The sequence below is a fragment of the Vigna unguiculata genome, chromosome 8, assembly GCF_004118075.2.
Source record: "Vigna unguiculata cultivar IT97K-499-35 chromosome 8, ASM411807v1, whole genome shotgun sequence".
Lineage (NCBI taxonomy): Eukaryota > Viridiplantae > Streptophyta > Magnoliopsida > Fabales > Fabaceae > Vigna > Vigna unguiculata.
The window spans coordinates 37,213,562-37,235,071 of record NC_040286.1 but is presented as its reverse complement, the minus strand read 5'-3'; the positions used below and the strand labels follow the sequence as shown (position 1 = coordinate 37,235,071).

Below are 21,510 nucleotides of genomic sequence, written 5' to 3'. Positions count from 1 at the left end.
TGGATGGGATCCCAGAAGAGCATGTACTTATATATAATACTATTTATGCTAAAATAAGTGTTAGAGGTTGAAAAGTAAAATTTTAAAAATAAGAAAGTTAAATTACATATAAAATCTTATTCATATAGTAATTTCAAATTAAAACAATAAAAAACATAATATAATCATTTGATAATTAATAGTTTTAATTTAACTTTTTAAATGCTATATTTATCACATAACAAGGATGTGCATTTATGTTTATAAATAGATGGTTTTTCATTTAAATTAGTTTTATAACAAATTAAAACATTAACAAGTTTTTGGCTTGTGGAACGCATATGATATAAAATTAAATTTATAATAAGTAAATAATTTCAAATATATAAACTTTATTTATATTTTAATTTTTTTTCCGAAAATTAATTTTATTCTTTTTACCAGATTTCGATTTTAAAAGCTTCATACGATATTGTCAAAAAATGAAGTTAATGGATAAAACAGAAATTATAATTCTTTTCTATAATTATAGACTGGACAATTATTTTCTTAAAAAAACGAAAAAGTTAACATTAATTCTTGTGTTGAACTTTACATTTTAATTTTGGTGTCATTTTTTCTTTGTTTGATAACAGAATGAGCTTTTTCTCCCTGCACCCCTCATGTAATTTCTTCACACACTCCCCTATTTTAAAAAAAAAAATCATTTTGCACCTTTTTAAAGTGACTTCTAGAATATGATTTTAGAATGAGATTTTCAGAACAAAAGTTTTAATATAAAATTTCTAAAACCCACATGAAATGTCTCTCAGAACAAGTTTTTCATAATAGAATTTCTAGAACAAATTTATAATATCTTTCAAAATGTCCTATTTTGGAATAAACTTTTCGAAAATGTTGTTTTTTTTCGTAACATGTTCTCTTTCTCCTTCTTTCTCTCTTTTTCATTGGTTTGGTGTAAGGTTATTTTAGTATTTTACTCTATTACTACGAGTTGCATTTAGTAATGATGGGGTGCAGGAAGCCCAACGCCCATTCTATGAACAAGGTCCTCATCGAGAATTCTACGTTGGAACATGAGTGCATGATTGCTAAAATATACAATCTAGGTTAATAGTAGTAGCAATATACAAACTTGTGACTCAATCAATTCTCTAATTTCCGCATTTTGTACACTTACAAAATTGCAAACACTTGTTACTCTAACTTGTTTGAGCCATGACTAAAACAAAAACAAGCTTCTTCTGTTGTACCCTGAGCACACACACGGTAGTTCAGTGAATGAAGTGTCACTGTGTATGAGAAAAAGTTGAGCTCAGTCAAAGTTGATCTCACACACAGACCTGCTGGTACTGAACTCTTCTTCAGTGTCAGAAACAATGTCCTCAATAGTGAGGGGAAGTGCAGAAGAAAAGGTGAGTGTTGGTTTAACTTTTGGCACAGTAAGTGGTGGAGCCTCATGGTTCAGAATCTGAAGCACCCTTCTCATGGAAGGCCTCCCAGAAGTATCAGGGTTAGCACAACTCAATCCCAAGAGCAAAAGCATCTTCATTTCTTCTTCCTCAAATTCCCCATTCAACCTCTTATCAGCAGCTTCAATCACCTTCCCCTCAGAATGCAGCCCCCAAACCCACTCAATCAGATTCACCATTTTTGACCCTTCTCTCTCAATTGGCCTCCTTCCACAAGCCACTTCAAGCACAACCACCCCATAGCTGAAAACATCAGATTTATCAGTGGCCTTTCCGTACTGAAGATACTCAGGGGCAAGGTACCCCATTGTTCCAGCCGTCAAAGTGGACACAGGACTCTTATCATGATCCATCAACTTTGCCAATCCAAAATCCCCCAACCTAGGATTCATGTTTCCATCCAGCAAAATGTTCCCAGTTTTAATGTCCCTGTGAACCACTCTCCGCTCACATTCTTGGTGAAGGTAAACCAGCACAGAGGCCAACCCAACAGCGATGTTCACCCTGTGAGACCAACTCAACAACCTTCCCACTTCAGGTTCCTTGTAAAGCATCTTGTCTAAACTTCCATTGGGCATAAACTCGTACACCAGCAATAGCTCTCCCTTCTCAACACACCAACCTTGCAGCTGAACCAAATTCTTGTGCCGCAAACCGGCTATGATGGAAAGTTCAGACAGAAACTCGGTCTTCCCTTCGTGAGAGTGCCGCGACCTTTTCACTGCAGCGATGGTTCCTGAAGAGATAAAGAAAGCCTTATACACCGTCCCAAATGATCCGTGCCCAACGATCCTACTCGGATGAAACTCTCTTGTCGCAGACTTCAACTCTTTGTAATCGAACGCCCTGGGACACGCCACGAAACCATTCTGAAACTTTTCTTCTCTCTCACCCCGAGATTTTCGAACAAAGACATACCCCAAGACTGAAAAAACCACAAAGAAAGAGACAGATCCCGCAACAACCACACCAATGCCAACCCTCTTATCATGCTTCTTGGAAGTGAATTTAGTGTTTGAACTAGAAACAGAAGCAGAACCCCGAGAGCCAGAACGTGAACCTGAAACAGGTACAGTTCCCACCACGGAAACGTTGTGAGGGTGCAGCCTCGTTCTTGCGGGAGCAAAAGCAGTGTGAAAGGTCCAACTCTGGATTTGGTGAATCTCGGTAATTCCTTGAGTGGAAGCGGAGAATCCAATGTAAACGGGGTTTCTCAAGTGTTGAGAAAGATTGAACTTGACGGAGAGGACGGGGTCGACGGGTTTCGGAAGTGAATAGCTCAAGAAAACAGTGAGAGAAGTTCGACCGGCGTCGTAGTCGATCCATGTGATGATGGTGTTGCCGCTCTTGAGGTCGATTCCGTGCAAGGATGGGTCACCGGTTTTGAGGGACTTCACGGAGTCGACGTCGAAGCCGACGTGGTTCTCGTTAGGGTCGCCGAAGCGGGAGTCGAAGCGCGTGTCGAACTCGACGGCGACGAAGGAGGAGGGGAGGCCGAGTGGAGCGGAGAGGGAGAGGTTGGAGGAGGCGGTGTTGGGGGAGAGGAAGAAGGCAAGGCCGTCGCCGGAGGAGGCGGGGTTGAGGTTGTTGATGGAGAAGGTGAAGGTGGTGGAGAAGGAGGCGAAGGTGGCGGTTGGAGGGTGGAAGAATGGGATGGGGTAGGCGTAGATGACGGCGCCGGTGCTGGAGGTGGAGGCGACGTTGGTGAGTCTTACGACGCCGTTGCTCCATAGAAAGGAATCGCCGAGGAGGGTGATGTTGTTGTTGTTGGGAGTGAAAGAAGGGAAGTCGAAGCTGACGCTGTTTTGTGTGGCTGCCACCTCACTCAGAGCGCCCAAGAAGAGCATGAAGATGATGAAGAAGACAAGCATGCACATGCACGTAGCCATGCCTTCTCCAAGAATCAACAAGAAATCAATCGATCGATGGAGAAGAGTGTCTGTGTCCACTGTCTCTCTCTGTAACGACAAAAATATAACTTTATTTTTCTATTTTCCATCTAAGCTTCACCAAGTCATGCTTGGGGTTGGGTGGATACAGTTTGGGTGAAATTTCACTAATTTAATTTAACTCAAATTTATATTGTGTTCATTTATTTTATTGGATTAACAAAAATAAATTAAATAAGTAATTTTATTAATTTCTAAAAAAGCATGTAAATCGAAATAAATTTATTAATTTTTTGGATATTGCTTTCTCTAACATAACATAACACGAAAAGACTTCAATATCTTTTATCACTCTTTCCAAAATATATCTTACATATTTCAGGAAGTTTTTTCGGAAATATATTTCAACTAAAGATGTTTCTAAAGACATATTCATTTCAAGAAGTTCGTTCCTAAAATTTTATTCCAAAAAAATTGTTTCAAAATGCATTTAATGTATTCTAGAAATTTTATTTCCAAAATTCTATTCTGAACATACTATTCTGGAAAGTTCAAAAAATATATAATTCGAAAGTCACTATTACAGAAGGTAAATGTGTTATTTAAAAATTTGATTGGATGCGTAAAGAAGTTGTGGAGGTGCAGAAAGTAAAAGCCTGTACGATAATGGGCACGGTCAACTTTTTCAACCTGGGCTGGTGTCAGATTGGGGGGATGTGTTGGCCCATCTAATTGAATTATACTGAAAAAAAAAGAAGCGTGAAGTATGGTGTGAGCATTGAAATGGAATATTGGAATTTGGAATTTGGAATTTGACGTCTTCGTTGAAGGAATCAAATTCATGAAACAAAGAAAGAAAATTTCATGAATTGTAGTATTTGTGGTATTCGTTAGATGGTGAAATTACAGAACACTCTCACCTCCTCAAGCAACACACCCAGGTTTCTTCTCTCCCTAATTTTAATTCTTTTCTTTATAATTCATTGCTTTTATACATTGTGTGACGCTAATTCTTCTATTGCTTCATCAACAGGCACCTGCACCTCATTCTCGTCGAATTAAATTTGATTGAAAAGTATCGAGCTTGTGAATTAGCTGTTAGTGACCGGTTTGTCTCTGCTTTCTCATTTTTTTTCTAGCTTGAAACTCCATCTCTTCACGTTTAGCTGAATAAAAACACATATTGTGCTCTATTTAGAGCTTGAAACTTTTATTTCAAGTTTCAAGTTCACTTAATCAAGGGAAAAACTAGTTGTTATCATTTTGATTTCAGCAATGATGGTATTTTAATGGCTTCAGGTCATGGATGTTCCACTGCCGCTGGATAAATTGGCTTTAAATTTGATTAATAATGAACCCGATCCTGGAAACACTAGCAAGTATGTTCCTTTATTATTTATTTATTATGGGTAATTTTGTTGGGGTGTTTTCTATTGACCTAATCATGAATTATGACATTCATTCTCTTTTTCCCAATGGAACAGCAACAAGATATACGTAATTCTGGTGGCAACTGGAAGCTTTAACCCACCTACTTTCATGCATTTACGCATGTTTGGTGAGTTGGATTTAGAGCTCAGTTTCTTTCCTTTGTCTCCCATCTCTTTCACTCTATAAAATTGTTGTTTCTCTACCTTGAGACATTCATACTGCTTTGGTACTAATGAATTAACGAAAAGATGACATCTTGACTGTATCTTCACTCTTGAAAGTATTGATAATTGAAAGATTGATATTTTTCTTTTCTGTTGTTGAGTGAAGAAGCATTAGGGGGAGGGGGTATTAAGATCTCATATACATCATGCGAAAAGAATAAATGTTCATTGGTTCTCAGTACTGTAGTAGCCATAAGTGCGTGAAATGAGAATGGGATTATATGATCAGAGTATTCTCTCATTTAATTTTTCATTTATTTTCTGTTTGTCTGATCTTTTAAAAAAAATTGTGGATGCTATCTTCAGAGCTTGCAAGAGATGCGCTGAATTCAAACGGCTACTGCGTAATTGGAGGTTACTTGTCTCCGGTGAATGATGCATACAAGAAAAAAGTATGTTGTTGCCAAGCAAGTAGAGAAAAAAGATTATTCATTTATTATATTCATGCTTGCGAGACTTAAACCTTGTTAGCAAAATAAATGATTGAATAAAGTAAAACATAGCTAGGGGGGAAACTGAATTTATCGAGAGTCAATTAGCAATATATTTGAGATTTAAAACACAACTGAGTTTTCAATTCACTTTTTCAGCAAAGAGATCAAATCGTATGTTAAGTGTTGCTGCTAGTTTCACTGCCACATGTTGGTCTAATTGAATTTTGCTTGTATAATTGTGTAGGGCCTAATATCTGCTAAACATCGAATACAATTATGCCATTTAGCCTGCAAAAGTTCAGATTTTGTAATGGTTGATCAATGGGAGGTATATTACTCTTTCTATTTGCTAGATTGCGCATGTCTTTTTATTCCCTTTGAATGTGAAAAGAATTTGAGAGACTGTGCTTTGATGTCAATGTATTGCAAGAAATATTTCACTCTCTCGCAACCTTATTTCTTAATGTTTTGCATTTTTTTCTGGCTATAAACTGCTACAGGCAAGTCAGAGCACGTATCAACGCTCTTTAACTGTTCTCTCCAGAGTCTACAATTCTGTTTGTGGGACAGGGTTGGTATCCAGAGGTATGCTCGACAAACAAGCTTTCTGGGCTTTCATTTCTTTCTATACATGTTTTTGACAATGTTATAACAATACAATAACTTATTTTTATATTGATTAGTGTAGAATCCCTCAAGGTCATGCTTCTCTGTGGTTCTGATCTCCTTCATTCTTTTGGCATTCCTGGATTCTGGATTCCTGACCAGGTACTTATGCATTCATCAACATAATAGAAAAATATAATATTGTTTATCACAGATTAGTTCAACATGGAGTTATTTGACAATTCTTGGAACAAGACTCTGCCCCTCCTAATAATTTTGGTAAATGAGTCTTAAATGGTTGTGGAATTCAAATTCAATGTAATTAGATTGATTTTTGTGGTGTTTTTATTTTTAGAAATGACAAGCTTATTGTGTCAAATATTCTTCCTTCTTCCCATGTAGACACGAAGCATGGGTGGAATATAGATCAGGAGTGTCAAACTAATGAATTGGATACATCTTGAATTGAAATGGATAATCCATCCGTAACTCACAATAAAAGAGGTCCAACAATCCATTATATTTTTTTTCTAAAAGTATTTTTATAAAATAAAGTTTAATAGTTACAATCATTCCTTGACCCAAATACCATAGACTGAATATTTGTTTCATAAAGAAAGTAACTTGTAGCAATTGAACCACTTCATATTAAGTGCATTGCAAAATATCAATCCAATAATAGATGGTATTCTAGTTCAACTAATCTATTTAGTTTTATTTTTATAGTTGAATGGACAGATTGATTTATGGTAATGGATTGGATGACTAGTGGATAAACAGATGAATGGCCGCATATGTTGCAGAGTACTGATTTGACAGGTTGTGGAAACAATGAACTATAATTTTGCCAATGTGCTTTAGGTTCGATCTATATGCAAAGATTATGGAGTAGTATGCATTAGCAGAGAAGGACAAGACATTCAGAAGACTATATCTGAAAATGAAATTCTGAATCAGAATCAGGTACTTCACATTCCGAGCTTCACCTATTTCTATTTCCCTATGTGTTTAAAAGAAAATGTGGTTTATCAATTTTGGACATTTCCAAATATCTGTTTATTGTGTATTTGTATTTAACCATATCAAGGTCAAATTTTGATGTACATATACAAAGGCGTGTGGATCAACTCGGGGATCTAACTTTAGTGTTTGTCTTTGGGTTTTGCTATGCATTTTTATAATGAACAAGAATGAATTGGTTTGCTACTCAGTTTTATGCATATTTAAATTTTCCTCTGCAATTTTTTTAGGATAATATCAAAGTGGTGGATGAACTTGTACCAAATCAAATCAGCTCAACCAGAGTAAGGTAATGCTATGACCTTGTTTACTTTCAAGAGTTACTGGACGATAATTTAAAAAAAAGGAGACGTTGTTCATATTTCAATGTCGTTTTTACTATTCAGGGATTGCATTGCAAGAGGATTATCAATAAAATACCTTACTGCGGATGAAGTGATTGACTATATCAGAGAGCAACAGTTATACTTGAACTTAATTGAGAAGTAACTATTATTGTTTTTTATTACATTCTGTATAACATATGGGTCTTTGCACGAGCCATTGTACTATATGAGCCCATTCTCGATGAAGAAATAATTGTGTTATAATTTGCGGAAAAATAAAATGATTATATTTATTTATATAATCAAATGCAAGTACTCAGTTAAAGTTGCTCACTTTAACATTGTTGGAACCGCGAGTGGAGAAGCCTTGTTATTATGACATGCAAATTCTGTAACTCAAGATTATTGTTATAATTTCATACTTATTTTTTTCTCTACAACTTTTACAAAAGTGTGTTAGTGTGAATTGTTCGAGTCCGAGATATTTCCGGTTTTAGTCCCTCCAATTATTGAATTTTATTTAAAAGCTTGATATCTCAGTAACCTTTTTATATGTTAGATATTGAAGATATTGAATTCATGTTTACATGATTAAATAACATAACTATTTATCAATTAATATTGCTAGTTGTATATAAAGGTTTTATATTTACATGTTAAATATCACTTATGGATTATCATATGTACTAGTGATAACCTTTTAAATAAAGAGTGAATCCAAAGATTAGATGGTAATGAAAAAATTTTACCATTGTGTAAGGGATAACCATTTTAATTTTAAGAATAACCATTGTGACTAAAATTTATAATAGAAAATATTCTAAATATTTACATTATATTTTAATGATAACCTTCTTTATGCAGAAGAATTAAATATCATGTTAAATATTGGATGAAGAAAGAACATGAAATGACCCATTTTGTAACAAACAGTATTTACAAGGGCCTCCATTTCTAAATAGAGTGCAAACACTTGTTCAATTGCATGTCTACATCACACAAAGTTTTTAATTATTTTTTAAACGTGTAAAAAAAACAGGTCGTTCTCATCATCCAACAAATTTTGCAAGGATAAGAACAGATCACAGAAGAAATAATGTGACACACGCATAAATTAAGCATCACGAGACATTTTAATTCCGACCAAAATCTTTATGAGGATAATATATGACCGCAATCTGCATGCGATTCTTTTGTCCCCAACATTCTTTGGTTCCAAAGCAGAGTAGTTATCTCGAAGGTTCAGATCGATGATGTCCCTTGTGTTGTTAGAGATGACTTTGCAACTCATGACAATGATGTGAATTCTTGAATAATATGCTCATTGCTTAACTCTGCATTATTGCCTTATCTTAGTCATGTTTTCCATGAGGATGTACTGTCATTGATAATTTTGTAAAGATAATATATACAAAATAAGGACACATAAGAGATATTATGAAATAAGATGGTTTAAGTGATTCTTGAACTGTGTATATTGCAGACAAAATGGATAGTGTTTAAGGAATAAGGTGAAGACATAGATCCATGATTTTTTCCCATCATTAAGACCGTTTAAGTAGCCATAACTTGGACAGGTCTTCCAAATCAGTTAAAGTTTTGGACGAAGTTGAATGCTATGTCAAAAAAGTTAATGTCAAATGATATATGCTTACAAGAATTTCTGTTTTTTGTCTTTTCTGCTTTAACATTACATATTTTATCTATCTTTGGATCAGTGCTCTGGTGTAAAAAAAATGATATCATCATGGCGAGGAATTCCATCATGAATGGTAGGACAGCACTTACCTAAGATGAACATAACAAGGTCTAAAAAAGGTCTTAAGGATAGAAAGAGAAGTGAAAAAGCAAGGTTGCAAACTTTATCATCAATTCGTTAGCACATAGTCATGCAAAGTGGAGGACATTAGTGTGTGTTAGTTCAATAATATGATGACAAATGTGCTGCCACCATATCCTATGTGTAGAATAAAGAAAAGCGAAAGATCCAAGACTGTATTAAATCAGGTGCCTGCTAGCAAATGAAAACAGCAAATCCAGAAAAGTTTTTTCCTCTAAAGCTTTTGTAAGTTCATCATTGCAATCCCCATCATTGCTTCTTATAAATGAATTTTCCTAGTCTAAAGCAAGTAAAACATTAAGCTTCAGAGAACAGAAGATGTTTGAAGCAGAGTTTCTGGGAGTTGTAGTTACAGCCCTTTGGTTATTATCAGAGTCCAAATTTGACCTTAAAGCTCATGGGGATGCATTAGCTGATGCCATTCCAACCCCAACAACTTCTTGTGAGAACTGTGCATCACCACCACCTTCTGGTTACCCTATATATGGTGTCTTTCCTCCTCCTCCTCCTCCACCACCACCACCACCACACAAGACAGGAAAAGGCAAATCCAAGTGTCCTCCAGCTGCAAGTGTTCAGTGTTGTAGCCCTCCAGCTCCTTACACTTTTGGTTATGGTTATGGCTATGGAACACCAAATCCTTATTTTACCCCTCCTAATCCCTACACCTACGTGCCTTATGGGAAAGCTCGAGGCCCTACATCTATGATTCTGCCATTTCTAACTCCCCTTATCACTCTTTTTTCTTCTTTTGTATTTCTCCTCTGAATTTGGCTGCTTTTTGTTGTTCATAGTCTTAGTGTGATAGGAAATATTAAGGATCGTTTTAGATCAGACATCAGAGATCCTTTTTTGTTGTATAATATCCGATTGTCAATAATTATAGATGACGTTGTAACTACAAATAATGCAGTATAAAATATTATGTAAAATATCTCTTCTAATATGAATATGATTTCCTCTAAATTGAGTACAAGAAGAAGAAAAAAAAAAGTCACAGCTACTGTTATAATTGAGAATTACTTGAAAAATTGAGAATTACACCAATTATACGCGTGTTTTACGTTATTAGAGTAGAGGAATATTAAAGAGAGAAAAGAGGAGAGTACATGAGTAGGTATGGTATGGCAGCAACTTGTTAAGAGTGATGGAACTTTACATTCGCACATCAGAATTTATACTTCATGTAACACCTTTAGATTCTAAATATAGATTGCTTAAACCCTCTAGGATTATCGTAATCCCACCACCTTGAAGCATTGACACCATCTTGTATCACTCAGAAAAGCTTGTCATATAGATTAAGGAACTAACCAAGTCTTGTCATAAATATTTAAGGAATTCTTACCACTTTCACATTCAAGTCGGGCTCACACTCCATCATGACAATTCTACATGTGTTTAAGCTATAAAAGATAGAAGAGGATGGGTAAAATCCAGAAATTGTCTCACAGATTATCCTTTATCAAACAAATACGTTACTGATCAAAAAGAGGTGAGAAACTCATGAAATGCATTGAGATCTAGTATAGGGATCTGCGTACTTCAATATTTACTAACTTTTCAAATAACAGCAACATAAAAAATTTGGTCAAGCTTTCAGCAAAAAGCAGAGAAAATCGACATTAATAGTTTAATACCATCCACAGCTACATGCTGCATTGCTATTTATGTATGCAGCAAACAATTTCTTTTGGTTGCCTTGCCTCCATCATATGTAGAAAAGTTTATCAAATGGCTATACAAAAAACATGTACAGAAAAATATTCAACATAGCAGAGTACCTTTATTTGTGCCTCCTCCACCCTTACCACTGTAAAAAACACTACTCTGATATCTGAACTCTCAGATAGCTCAAACTAAAACCTAACAATGTAAGAACTAATAAGTTGATGTGTCTTTGTGTGCGAGAAACGTGAAAACTGAAAAACCATAAACATTCAGTAAATCCAGAGAGAAATAACATTGAATTCAATTAAAATGTAGAAAGGGAAGCTTCTCATCGTCTTGCGACAATCCAATCCCGATATAGAAAGACATACTAGAATCCAGAAATGTAATAAACAACTAAAATGCGTTTCGCAGAAGGTTTCTACAGCTATTAAGGAAGTGAAAAAGCAAACTTTTCCACTACCTAGGCTTAAGTTGCTTTGCTATACAAGTAAATTATGAATAATGGGGGTTGGTGATTCAAAGAACCTGCCTGTCAGCTGCCTCAGCAACAATGGGCAATCTGGGGATTTGACCCACCAAGCACGAAGAAGAACCATAAATCAAGCACACCAAGAGGAAAAAGAACACGGTGCTATCCAAACTCATCATCAAATCCAACCCCAACCCATCTCTGGGATTAAACCCTCTTTCCAAGAGGTCAGGGAAAATCAACAGCACATCAAGGACAATGGCTTGCATAGTGTTGAACCTCACATACCTACTGAAATTGGGGTTTCTCACCACAACAAAATAAAGGGTCAAAAACACTAGGAACCCGTTAAAGGGGAAGCTCTTGAAAACTCTTATTGCAGGGACCAGTGGTTGAATAATGGCCTGAACAGGATAGAACTGAGTGATAACGTACTTTCCATACTGTATGCCATCGAAGAAAGGGTAAAAGTAACAGAGTGCTGAAATCAAACGGTCAGGAACATCGGCAGAGTCACTGCCATTGGATTTGGCCACCACAAGGCTTCTGAGTTGGTGGGGTTTTCTGAATTTCTTTGGAAGAATGTTGAGTGTGAGAAAAGAGGGGTTGACGGAGGAATGCAGAAAGGTGGATTGAAGTGGTTTTTGTGAGAAGCTAGAAGCTACGGGGCAGAGGAAGGTGGAGCAAGCCATGGTTCGACCAAAAGATTCGATTTTGGATACTGTGATGCCAAATGGGGATAGAAGATGAGGAGAGAGAAGAAGATGGACAAGGTTACATAGCGTCACAATCTTTCTTATTTCAACAACGATTGGAAAATATCTTTTGCTTCAGTTGGTGAAAAAAATTATAAATATCTTATCTCCTTGGACATAAATAATGGAATTTTTTGTACAATAAAACATAAAATAGATATTTTAGTGCAGTTTTCCCCTTTTTCCATTGATTTAAATACCAAGAAAATTCCATTATGTTATAAATACTGTAGTTTTCTTCTCTAGTTTTAACCAAATGAGAAATTAAATAAGAATGGTGACATTCAAAAATAAATTAAATATCTATACTCTAATTACTGCTGTATGAATGTTAGATTCAATCGATGTTGAATAAAAGAATCGTCCACACAATTACATTAACTTTCTTAATACATCTTTCCATCGATTTAATTTAAAACACTTCAGCTTAATCTTTACTGTTGAAAAAAAATAAATTAAACAAATGATAAAATATGTAATAAATATAATAGCAGTTTATGTATCATATTTTTTTTTATACTTTGGTTTACAAGGAACAATGGTATAAATCTACAAAACTTACTAATTATTTTTACGTATTTTAATTCAAACAGATTATAAAAATATATAGCTTTAATTAATTATTTTTTTTCATAACTAGATTCAAGTTATATGTTATAATTTTACAAATACTCATAAAAAACGTAATTAATATTATAAAATGATGATTTATCCTATCGATTTTCGGTTTATTTTAGACTACTTTTTCAACTGTTGCTGAATTAGATCTGTTTATGAACGTTCCAAACTGTAATTAATTACCAGTTTTATATTTGATCAAAGGTTGATTAGCCGAAGAAAATGCCAATAAACACATGATTCCACGTGCAGACGCTACAGTTTTGGGCTTTCTGGGCTGGTAGCAAACCCACGACAACTTCACTAGAAAGCGGTGACGAAAAGTAAGGCCCAAAGAAGATACTGGAACAAGAAAAACAAAGGTGGACATAAAGTAAAAGTGGCATTTCATCATACATTATAGCAGATATTTTGTGAGAATTGTGGTTTGGTTTGAATTTGCCTTTGAAGATTGAAATCATTGAGCAAACAGTGATCACTTTACAAATGTTTTGTTGTTTATGTACACATGTTTGAGAATTTGCATTGGAGGTAAATAAATAAACAATTATAACAATAGTGATAAATAATACATATGGTACAAAAATAAATAAATAAATAAGAAAAGATTTAAGAAACACTATAGGGTAGTATGATAGGAATAAACAGTAACAGTAACATTACTAACCCACCCACTCGTCACGGTCTTAACTTTACAGAGTGCGTGCACAACCCAAATGAAAAATTCCTTCAATTTTCTTCACTTCACAGTTTAATTAAATAAATTAACGCAAGCCTCCAATTAATTAATGAAGCATTAGTCTTTGTTATGATGATGATGACGATGATGATGAGTCATGCATATGCGGTTTTAGGATTTCAAAAATAATATTAAATAGTAATAAGAAAAAGGAGTGGCAAATGGAGGACCACGTGGATGTATGTGTGTATCTATCTGGGTCTACCAGGGGCAGGATAACTGGGCCCAGGCCCAGGCCCAGTTCCAGGCTTACCCATAACGGGAGCGGCACTCACTTGATGGAACGCGGGGGACCCGTAAACGTGTCCCGGATGATGCATCATGGCGGCGGCGGAGGACGGGGAGTAGTCGTAGCCGCTGACGGAGGAGGCGGCGGCGGCGTCCTTGTCGCGCGCGGCCACGGTCTTCTCTCCCTCGATCTCGCGGAAGCGCTGGAGGTAAATTTTGAGAGGCTCAACGTAGTCCTCGAATCCTAAGGTGGTCATGGCCCACAGAAGGTCATCGCCGTTGATTGTCTTGCGCTTCTCGCGCTGGCACTTGTCGGAAGCTTCGCCGGTAATGAAACTTATGAACTCCGACACGCATTCCTGCACGGTCTCTTTGGCGTCCTTGGAGATCTTGGCGTTCGCCGGCAGAGCCTTTTTCATGATCCTGCTTACGTTGGCGATTGGAAGGAAGCGGTCCTGTTCCCGAGGCGATAACTCGCTGAAGCCGCTGTTCCCCGCGTTCTGCGCTCCCCCCGAGTCGTTGTCCGAGTCAGCCATGGACTCAGCACCGATTCCGAAGGCTCAACAAATTCAACACTCTACTCTGCCTTCAGTTGACTTCCAGCGAGAGAGTGAAGAGAAAAAAAATGGAAGAATGGAATGAGCAGGGTCCGTTGGATCAGAGGCTTAATAAGCCTCTATCTGCTGGACACGTGGACCCTTCCTCACCGTTGTTAGTCGATAAGTGTGTGCTTGCACGGAGGGCTTTTTCACCATTGGATTTGACGATGGAGCAACGATCTCCACCGTTGGTTTCGTATCCGCTACATGCTCCACTCTGACTTGGACTGTCTAATCGCCCACTCAGCAATGACTTCAAAACTTTTATCCATGATCTCGTTGCTACTTTCATGCTGATAAAAAAAAAGAGATAAAAAAGGTAAATAAAAACAGAAAAAGAAAATTTGGTTACATCAAAATAATAAAAGATTCTACAAAGTTCTATTTTTTCTATTGGATATCTTGTATTATTCCTTTAAAATTCAAGACTAATATATTATTTTAATTTTTTTATATAATTTTGCAAACAAATAATTATTTTCAACAATTTTAAGATTAAAACAAAATTTGTAATTAATTATAATTTGGCATTTATTGAGTGTGAGTGTCCACAAGGAAAGTGGTATAATAAATTATTAGAGGTGAATAATTAGTTGTTGGGAAAAGCAGAAGTAGTGGACTGAGTGAATAGGTTTCTTCCATTTGAAGCAAAATTAGATATTCCAAATATCTATCTAAACTCAGAATATAAGACATACATTCCCAAATCATTGCCATGTTGCCATTAAAACACGTTGGAAATTTCTCCCATGTTTTTTCAATACCTACAATATTTATACATGTGAGATATTATAATAACTGAAAAAATTTTATATTTGCAATGACTAATGTCATGTATTCCTGGAGTAGATAGTACATGAATTTGTTTTTCAAATTTATAATGACTAATGATCACCCTTACGGAATAGAGGTGTGTATTGCAATAATATTTTTCAAACATTAAAAGAGTTGACGTAATTTCTAATGTTATTAAAATAAAAAAGAGATTTTATGTAAGTTTCTAAAAGAAAAAAAAATACAAAGATAATAAATAGGGAATTTTCCAATAATAACCTTGAAAGGGATAGTAGGTAAAAGGCCATGCATGAGGTTGCAAAATAATGAGAAATAGTTTAATGATAGAGAGACACATACCTTTAAGGAAATGGATGGCACAAGCTTAGTTATACTTAATGGTGACTTTGCATTGGTCACCCACCAATGCATCATTCCTTTAATGTCATGTCTTTTACCTTTTGTTTCCTATTATTTGCTTTTGGTAAAATAATTATAGGAAGGAAGATGGTAAATGAATTCATTTGTTATCGGTGTTTTTTCTATGTTTTTTCTATGTAATCATTTAAAAAAATGGTTAAATATGTTTTTGGTATTTCTAGTTTCAGTGAAATTTAGAATTAGTCTTTCATCGAAACTTTAGACTAATTTAGTCATTCATCTTTATAAATTCATACAAAATCTGGTTAAAATGACTAAATTCATACATTTCTAAAGATGAAAGACTAAATTGGTCAAAAATTTTGAATAATGACTAATTCTAAATTTCACTAAAAACTGAAATCTGAGGAAAAAAAACATATTTATCTATTTAGAAAATAATTTCTGCAGAGTGGATTAAGCATTAGAACGATAATCAAATGCATAAATTACGGCATCAAGTACTTAAGGCATTTAAACCCACATTTCACTCTTTACGTGCTTTTTATTTTCGTTAACTATTTGTATTTTTTTCTTTCTATGTTTTCTTTTTCTGTGCAGGGAGTCCTTTTCTGGTCGTTAAAAAGCCCAAGTAAACAACGGGTTAATAACCCGTTACCACGCAACTATTTTAATGGTCCACGAATAGCCCATTGCTATTTGCTACTCCACAATGCTATTTGAACCCATTCAGTCTTGTGAAGGATAATCTAATACATATTATTAGATTCAAGAAAAATAAGTTCCTTTTCTAGCAATATAAGAAAACAGAGTTCAGCATTAAAAACACACTATTTTTAATATTTTAAAAATATTTTAAAATTAATGTTCATCGATGTCTATTGAAAGCAAAGCAGAGAAACCAGAGAAAAAACATCGTTTCAAGAATTCTGCTGACCATAATAATACATTAGATTGGCAAAATAGAACAAAATTATGCTAAACTTCAAGACAAAAATTAGTATTAATCGAAAACAACGATTTCCTCAACAAACCAACTCCTTCTCCAATCTCAAATCTTGGTGTTTTGTGGATCCCTTGTAGATATCAATCTCAATTAGGTTTTCATCCTCATTCATCTCATTAATTTCTGCCAAGAGCTCTGTGAAACCTTGCTGTTTGAAAAAACATTCTGGCCACAACTCTGAAAAGTGGTTGTTTGGAAGTTTGATTTCAATCAAGCCATCCTCATCCTCATCATAATCATCACTATCAAACGCCAATTTATCAGATATACCAAGATTTTGATTTCTACAGTGACGAATCTCAGTACTCTCTTCACTCATGGTTGAGCTGGTGTTGCTTTCAGAATCAGATGGAAGTGAAGTATCTGATTTTGGATCAGCTTGTTGCTCATACTCCTCAGCAATGAGTTCAAAGCCTTTATCAGTGATGTTTCTGCTTTCACTATCTAATAAAAACGAGGACTCTGACTTTGCTTCAACTTGGTTCTGAGCAGTTTCACTTTGTTGGGTTGTAATATCTCCTAATGAAAGCTCTACTTCCAATTTCTTCTGGTTATCTTGGACGAGATTTTCATGTAAGAACCCTTTTTTCTTTGTCATTGTGACAAGAAACATGGTAGATAGAAGAGCAATCAGTAGGGTGAGAAGGGAAGGAGAGGATTCAGAAAGTGAAAAGAAAATGAAAAGTGAAAATAGAAGGACAAGAACCAGAAGGATTGGTGACAACAAACTGCAAAAGTTTGAACACAGCTTGTGACAGATCTGTTGCTTTGTTACTTTCACCATGATCATTCGCTAAGGAGGAAATTTTTTAGCTTTTCAATGACAAGAAGACTCGTAAGATCATGATCAGAACCCCAAAGAAAAAAAACAAGTTCTTTTTCATCAAACCTGATAAGGGTGATGTGTGGTGATGTCTGGTTCTTGGAAGATCAAGTTCAAACCAGTTGTTTCTTCTATTTTTCTCTGACATGAAACCTTATATTATTCATTATCTGCATCTGATTCTCTTGGAGATAGCAAAGCTGTTTGTTTTCCGAGAATATTTACAACCTCAAAGCCTTGGACTTGTCGAATGCATGTGCAAGAACATGGCTTGATACCTGACCCAAGAAAACAATTTGATCAAATCAATGGATAATGTGCTGAACAAGGACCTTGCTTCTCCCTCTATTTCACTCACATCACAACAAAACAAAACCCATTTGCAGAAACCCAACACACCGAATCAGGAAACTACAGATTTCTCCGAAGAACACTTCTTTATGGGTGTTCCTTTCTTGAGACACTTCCCCAGATGACATTTTTCCGTACTAGATTTCCATCACTTGCATCAAACAAACCTTTGATTTGGTATCAATGTAACTTTTTGCTTCAATGAAATTTGAGTATGAATATGATGACAGGTTGACAAAAACTCCCCGGCAAACACAACTACAATTCTTAATAAACTAAGACACATTAAATAAGCAATCAGCAATGTTTTGTAATTAATGATTTATCCACTTTCTACTATTGTTACCTAGGTTCATTATACATACAAAAGTAATTGTCCTCAAAGTTCTTTTCTGCTTCTGCATGTCATGCTCATGCAGACTTTAATGGAGTGGAGGCCCCATTACAGAAGATATCTATAACATTGTCAGCTACTCTCCATTCCTTTTCTGTTCCACACTATATCAGCTATCAGTACTACCAACTGGTTCCAATGTTCATTGGTACAATACAAGACTTTTAAAAGTACAAAAAATCTCACATCAATGTATAATACTGTAATATATAATAAGTAAAATATAATCATCATCTAGTTTTGAGATATTGAGTTAGGTATAACTTGACTAGGTAAAAAAAAAGAGTAGGTTGAGTAATTTATGCAGCTACATGCCTAGATTTTGTTCTCAATTAGATAAATCTAATACTAGTTGTTACCTTGATTTGTAAAAGATATGAAACTATAGATACCAGAGTATTTAGCATAATCAAACAATATCATAAATGTGAAATGTACGTGTCAGCTTTTCCACTCTTTTCTACCTTTTTATGCAACTCTTAGCCTTAATCCCTCTCATAATCATTTGCTCGTGCCAACGCAGAAATGATGGTATAGAAAATGAAGAACAACAGACAAGAAAGACGTGGAAACAGAGGCCATTCACAAAAAGACATCGCATTGATCAAATGCTTTTTCGTGACCTTTATTTGATTGTGTTTCTTGGTGGGAAATCTTGTGGATTATTATGCCTTCTCCTCAATGATTATTGTTCTTGACATTTTTAAAAGTCTCTCACTTTTTATCATTATATTATGCCTTAATTCAAGTAAATTGAGTGCTATTAGTTTTTAATTCTAATATATGGTTGAGATAAGTGTCTAAATTACTAAATAAATTTTAATTTGAAATGTATGTCATGATAAAAAAAATGATTATTGGTGTAAAATAGAGAGGCATAACTCTACAAATATATTTAAAAGTAATATAATTAGTTCAATTAAAACGAATCACTCTATAATTGTTTCACAGTGACTTTGTAACGTGAATAATTAAATAATATTGAAACTAAAAATAAGGATATATTAGTATTGATTGTATTCCAATTTGGAATATGTGAATTTGATATTTTAAATTATATAAAAAAACCATATTTGAAATTTCATTACGCGGAACTATATTCAAATTATGTAATAAGATTGTTCTTTTTAATAAATTGGAAGGAGTTATAATAACACGAATATATTGGTCATGGAAATGAGAGAAGAATATAAAAAAGGTGTGAAAAGGAAAATATTATATTAAAGTTATAACAAAATATTTTTTTTTCATTTTGAATATTGATTAGGAATTAAAATACAAGAAGGGCAGCTTCTATAAAAATGACCTAATGTAAAATATTTGCGAATCTTTTCTTTAATAAATTGTCAATCATCCAACCAAAAAAAGAAAAAAAAAACAAGCATATGCTCTGAGGAATCCCATTCGAGAATGTCAATGACAAAACTACCCTTTAGCAGTGGAGAACTTCAGTCCAATCTCTATACAATTTTGCCCCAAATCAAAGGGGTAATTCAGGTACGCGATCAAACGCGCACAGTGAAACCCTAGAGTTGGGGTTTAATTGCCCTCTCAATTTCCTCCACAAAAAAGCATCTTCAATCACTCGATCGATTGATTATTAACGTAATATTCTATCTCGAGATTTGTGTTGGTGAAATTTTGGGTGTTCTCTCTTCAACCGGGCTTCATCGCCCAGTGCGCGTTCAAATCCATGGTCGTCAGTTTACGATGGACCCCTCTTCTCAGATTCAACAACAAGAAGACGAGTGGGGTATGCCATTTTTTCCCTTCAATTTTTGTCCTTTTTGGTTCTGGACGACACCACCGGGAACAATGAACGAGGGTAGAAAAAAAAAGAGGATCTTTTTGAGGTTGTTTTTGTGTTGTGTGCTTTCTTCTATTTCTTCTAGGGGTGGGGTTTTACTGATGGATTTGTAAATGGAGGCTTTTTAGATTGTTGAAGATGGCAAGGATGATTTGTTTCTGCGTTATATATGGATCTTATTTGAATCACAACGCAAAAATTTTGAAATTGGATTGGTTATTATTGTTGTTAATTAATTCGCTGTTCTAGTTTTTGGGGTTGTCATCTTTTCTGATGTTTTTTTCTTTCTGGGGCCATTGCCTGTGGCGCTCGGTGCTTATCTTAGGATCACATCCGTGTGGAATGCTTATAGGTCCATCTTAATTTGATATCCTGCTGATTCAATTTGTTAATGCTGTTTTTTTAAAGTAAATTAGGGGCATTTATTTTGGATTGAAATCGTGTCCTCGCATACAGAGAAATCTAGCACTGAATTAGGTTTATTATTATTTGTTCTTTATGTTTATTCTTGCGGATAAATATGTTTAAGTTTTTGTGATTTATTGTGCTGTACGTTTGCAATGAAAATGAACAACTCTGTGACTGTCTTGGGAGATTTTTACTCACTGACTATGGAATAGTTCTTTCTTTCCTGAGATGGATGCATCTTAACACTTAACTTCTTCGGGTAAAAAATGCATTTGATTTTTAATGGGTGGACTCTTTTTTGTCGTAGACACTGATGGATTTGTGATTCCAAGTTTGGGAATTGGAGACTCTGATCAAAGTAAACCTCATGTTCCTAATGTAGAATCTTCGAATTCTGCATCAAAGGTTAGCTCAAGAAAATATTCTTATTGGAGACTATAATTTTCTGGTTTAAGTCTTTGATGATACTGAGTGCGTAGACAATCTGAATGCTAATTACTTTAGTTTGTTGTAGGCGAAGAAGGAAGAGAACATCTATCTGGGCCCACACGGAGCACCTCCTTCACTAGCAAAACAGCAAGAACTAAATTCTTCTAACCGGAAGCAGAGGCTGAAGCAAAAACTGAAAGAAGCTGACAAGAGAAATGGTGGGACGGGTAGGGAGAACAAGGTGGATAATCTGAGGGAGCTTGTGGGTGGGGGCAAAGGAAGTCCGAACTCGGTAAAGGGATCCCCCAGAGACTGGTTAGATCCACATTGCCAAGAATCTCAGTTTGAGAGAAGGTAATGCATTGGAGATTTTGGTGTCTGTCTTTGGACTATTTTTTCTTGGAGATTGTCCACTTTAGGCACCTTTTGTTATACAGTTTGATGCTCGAGACACCCAATTTGGGAGGTTATGTACCATGATAATAAATTTATAACTTAGGGTATGTTTGGAAATGTGATAGGGTGGTGTTGAAGAGAAGTTTTGTACTTTTCAATTTATTGTACGAAGGTTGAGTTGAATGGCATTGTAATCCAAACACACTCTTAGAAGATTGTAGTCCAAACACTCACTTAGAAGGTTGAGATGGATGGAATTGTAATCCAATCACACTTAGTCGATTGATAATAAAGATCTTGTGCCGCACAGTAAACTGTAGCTATTTGTGGTAATGGACTTGACACCTTTATCTCAATATTGCCTATTAATGCAGACCAAAGAAAAATATTAAGGTGTTAATGAATTTCCTTAAGTCATATTAGATTCTGAATCCAACT

At 35.2% G+C, this 21,510-nt stretch overlaps 6 protein-coding genes across 7 annotated transcripts; 2 read left to right on the top strand and 4 right to left on the bottom strand.

Annotated features, from left to right (window-relative positions):
- Positions 1-433: 433 nt before the first annotated feature.
- Positions 434-3,595, bottom strand: LOC114193675 (probable L-type lectin-domain containing receptor kinase S.7). Its single transcript, XM_028083561.1, has one exon. It carries the CDS (start codon positions 3,338-3,340, stop codon positions 1,295-1,297), a length of 2,046 nt encoding a protein of 681 aa, XP_027939362.1. The 5' UTR covers positions 3,341-3,595; the 3' UTR covers positions 434-1,294.
- A 332-nt stretch (positions 3,596-3,927) lies between these two features.
- LOC114193516 (nicotinamide/nicotinic acid mononucleotide adenylyltransferase) lies at positions 3,928-7,776 on the top strand. Of its 2 annotated transcripts, none has more exons than XM_028083344.1 (11): positions 3,928-4,281; positions 4,374-4,437; positions 4,640-4,719; positions 4,825-4,898; positions 5,302-5,387; positions 5,674-5,757; positions 5,930-6,014; positions 6,118-6,197; positions 6,897-6,998; positions 7,286-7,344; positions 7,442-7,776. In XM_028083344.1, exons 1-11 carry the CDS (start codon positions 4,235-4,237, stop codon positions 7,542-7,544), a joined length of 864 nt encoding a protein of 287 aa, XP_027939145.1. In that variant the 5' UTR covers positions 3,928-4,234; the 3' UTR covers positions 7,545-7,776. The 2 variants fall into 2 exon arrangements, with proteins under 2 accessions (XP_027939145.1, XP_027939146.1); XM_028083345.1 differs by having other exon boundaries at positions 3,941-4,281; positions 4,374-4,448.
- A 3,368-nt stretch (positions 7,777-11,144) lies between these two features.
- On the bottom strand, positions 11,145-12,171 carry LOC114195453 (protein TIC 20-v, chloroplastic). The gene has a single exon (XM_028085934.1). The coding sequence runs from the start codon at positions 12,054-12,056 to the stop codon at positions 11,412-11,414; it is 645 nt and encodes a 214-aa protein (XP_027941735.1). The 5' UTR covers positions 12,057-12,171; the 3' UTR covers positions 11,145-11,411.
- A 1,129-nt stretch (positions 12,172-13,300) lies between these two features.
- On the bottom strand, positions 13,301-14,519 carry LOC114193521 (nuclear transcription factor Y subunit B-3-like). The gene has a single exon (XM_028083352.1). The coding sequence runs from the start codon at positions 14,238-14,240 to the stop codon at positions 13,668-13,670; it is 573 nt and encodes a 190-aa protein (XP_027939153.1). The 5' UTR covers positions 14,241-14,519; the 3' UTR covers positions 13,301-13,667.
- Positions 14,520-16,357: 1,838 nt separating this feature from the next.
- LOC114193802 lies at positions 16,358-18,139 on the bottom strand. Its single transcript, XM_028083743.1, has 2 exons — positions 17,687-18,139; positions 16,358-17,565 (listed from the first exon to the last, which is right to left on the bottom strand). Exon 2 carries the CDS (start codon positions 17,252-17,254, stop codon positions 16,484-16,486), a length of 771 nt encoding a protein of 256 aa, XP_027939544.1. The 5' UTR covers positions 17,255-17,565; positions 17,687-18,139; the 3' UTR covers positions 16,358-16,483.
- Positions 18,140-19,516: 1,377 nt separating this feature from the next.
- On the top strand, positions 19,517-21,391 carry LOC114194360. The gene is made up of 3 exons (XM_028084527.1): positions 19,517-19,785; positions 20,555-20,652; positions 20,762-21,391. Exons 1-3 carry the CDS (start codon positions 19,743-19,745, stop codon positions 21,032-21,034), a joined length of 414 nt encoding a protein of 137 aa, XP_027940328.1. The 5' UTR covers positions 19,517-19,742; the 3' UTR covers positions 21,035-21,391.
- The last annotated feature ends 119 nt before the right edge of the window (positions 21,392-21,510 follow it).

What these genes read in the sequence shown, in the direction of transcription:
- LOC114193675 (XM_028083561.1), bottom strand. Translation starts at nt 3,340, where the DNA reads ATGGCTACGTGCATGTGCATGCTTGTCTTCTTCATCATCTTCATGCTC.
- LOC114193516 (XM_028083344.1), top strand. Translation starts at nt 4,235, where the DNA reads ATGGTGAAATTACAGAACACTCTCACCTCCTCAAGCAACACACCCAG. An exon ending in GATCCTGGAAACACTAGCAA is followed by an intron (nt 4,720 to 4,824) that starts GTATGTTCCTTT and finishes CCAATGGAACAG; the next exon opens with CAACAAGATATACGTAATTC. An exon ending in ATCAGCTCAACCAGAGTAAG is followed by an intron (nt 7,345 to 7,441) that starts GTAATGCTATGA and finishes TTTACTATTCAG; the next exon opens with GGATTGCATTGCAAGAGGAT.
- LOC114195453 (XM_028085934.1), bottom strand. Translation starts at nt 12,056, where the DNA reads ATGGCTTGCTCCACCTTCCTCTGCCCCGTAGCTTCTAGCTTCTCACAA.
- LOC114193521 (XM_028083352.1), bottom strand. Translation starts at nt 14,240, where the DNA reads ATGGCTGACTCGGACAACGACTCGGGGGGAGCGCAGAACGCGGGGAAC.
- LOC114193802 (XM_028083743.1), bottom strand. Translation starts at nt 17,254, where the DNA reads ATGATCATGGTGAAAGTAACAAAGCAACAGATCTGTCACAAGCTGTGT.
- LOC114194360 (XM_028084527.1), top strand. Translation starts at nt 19,743, where the DNA reads ATGGACCCCTCTTCTCAGATTCAACAACAAGAAGACGAGTGGG. An exon ending in ACAACAAGAAGACGAGTGGG is followed by an intron (nt 19,786 to 20,554) that starts GTATGCCATTTT and finishes TTTTTGTCGTAG; the next exon opens with ACACTGATGGATTTGTGATT. An exon ending in CTTCGAATTCTGCATCAAAG is followed by an intron (nt 20,653 to 20,761) that starts GTTAGCTCAAGA and finishes AGTTTGTTGTAG; the next exon opens with GCGAAGAAGGAAGAGAACAT.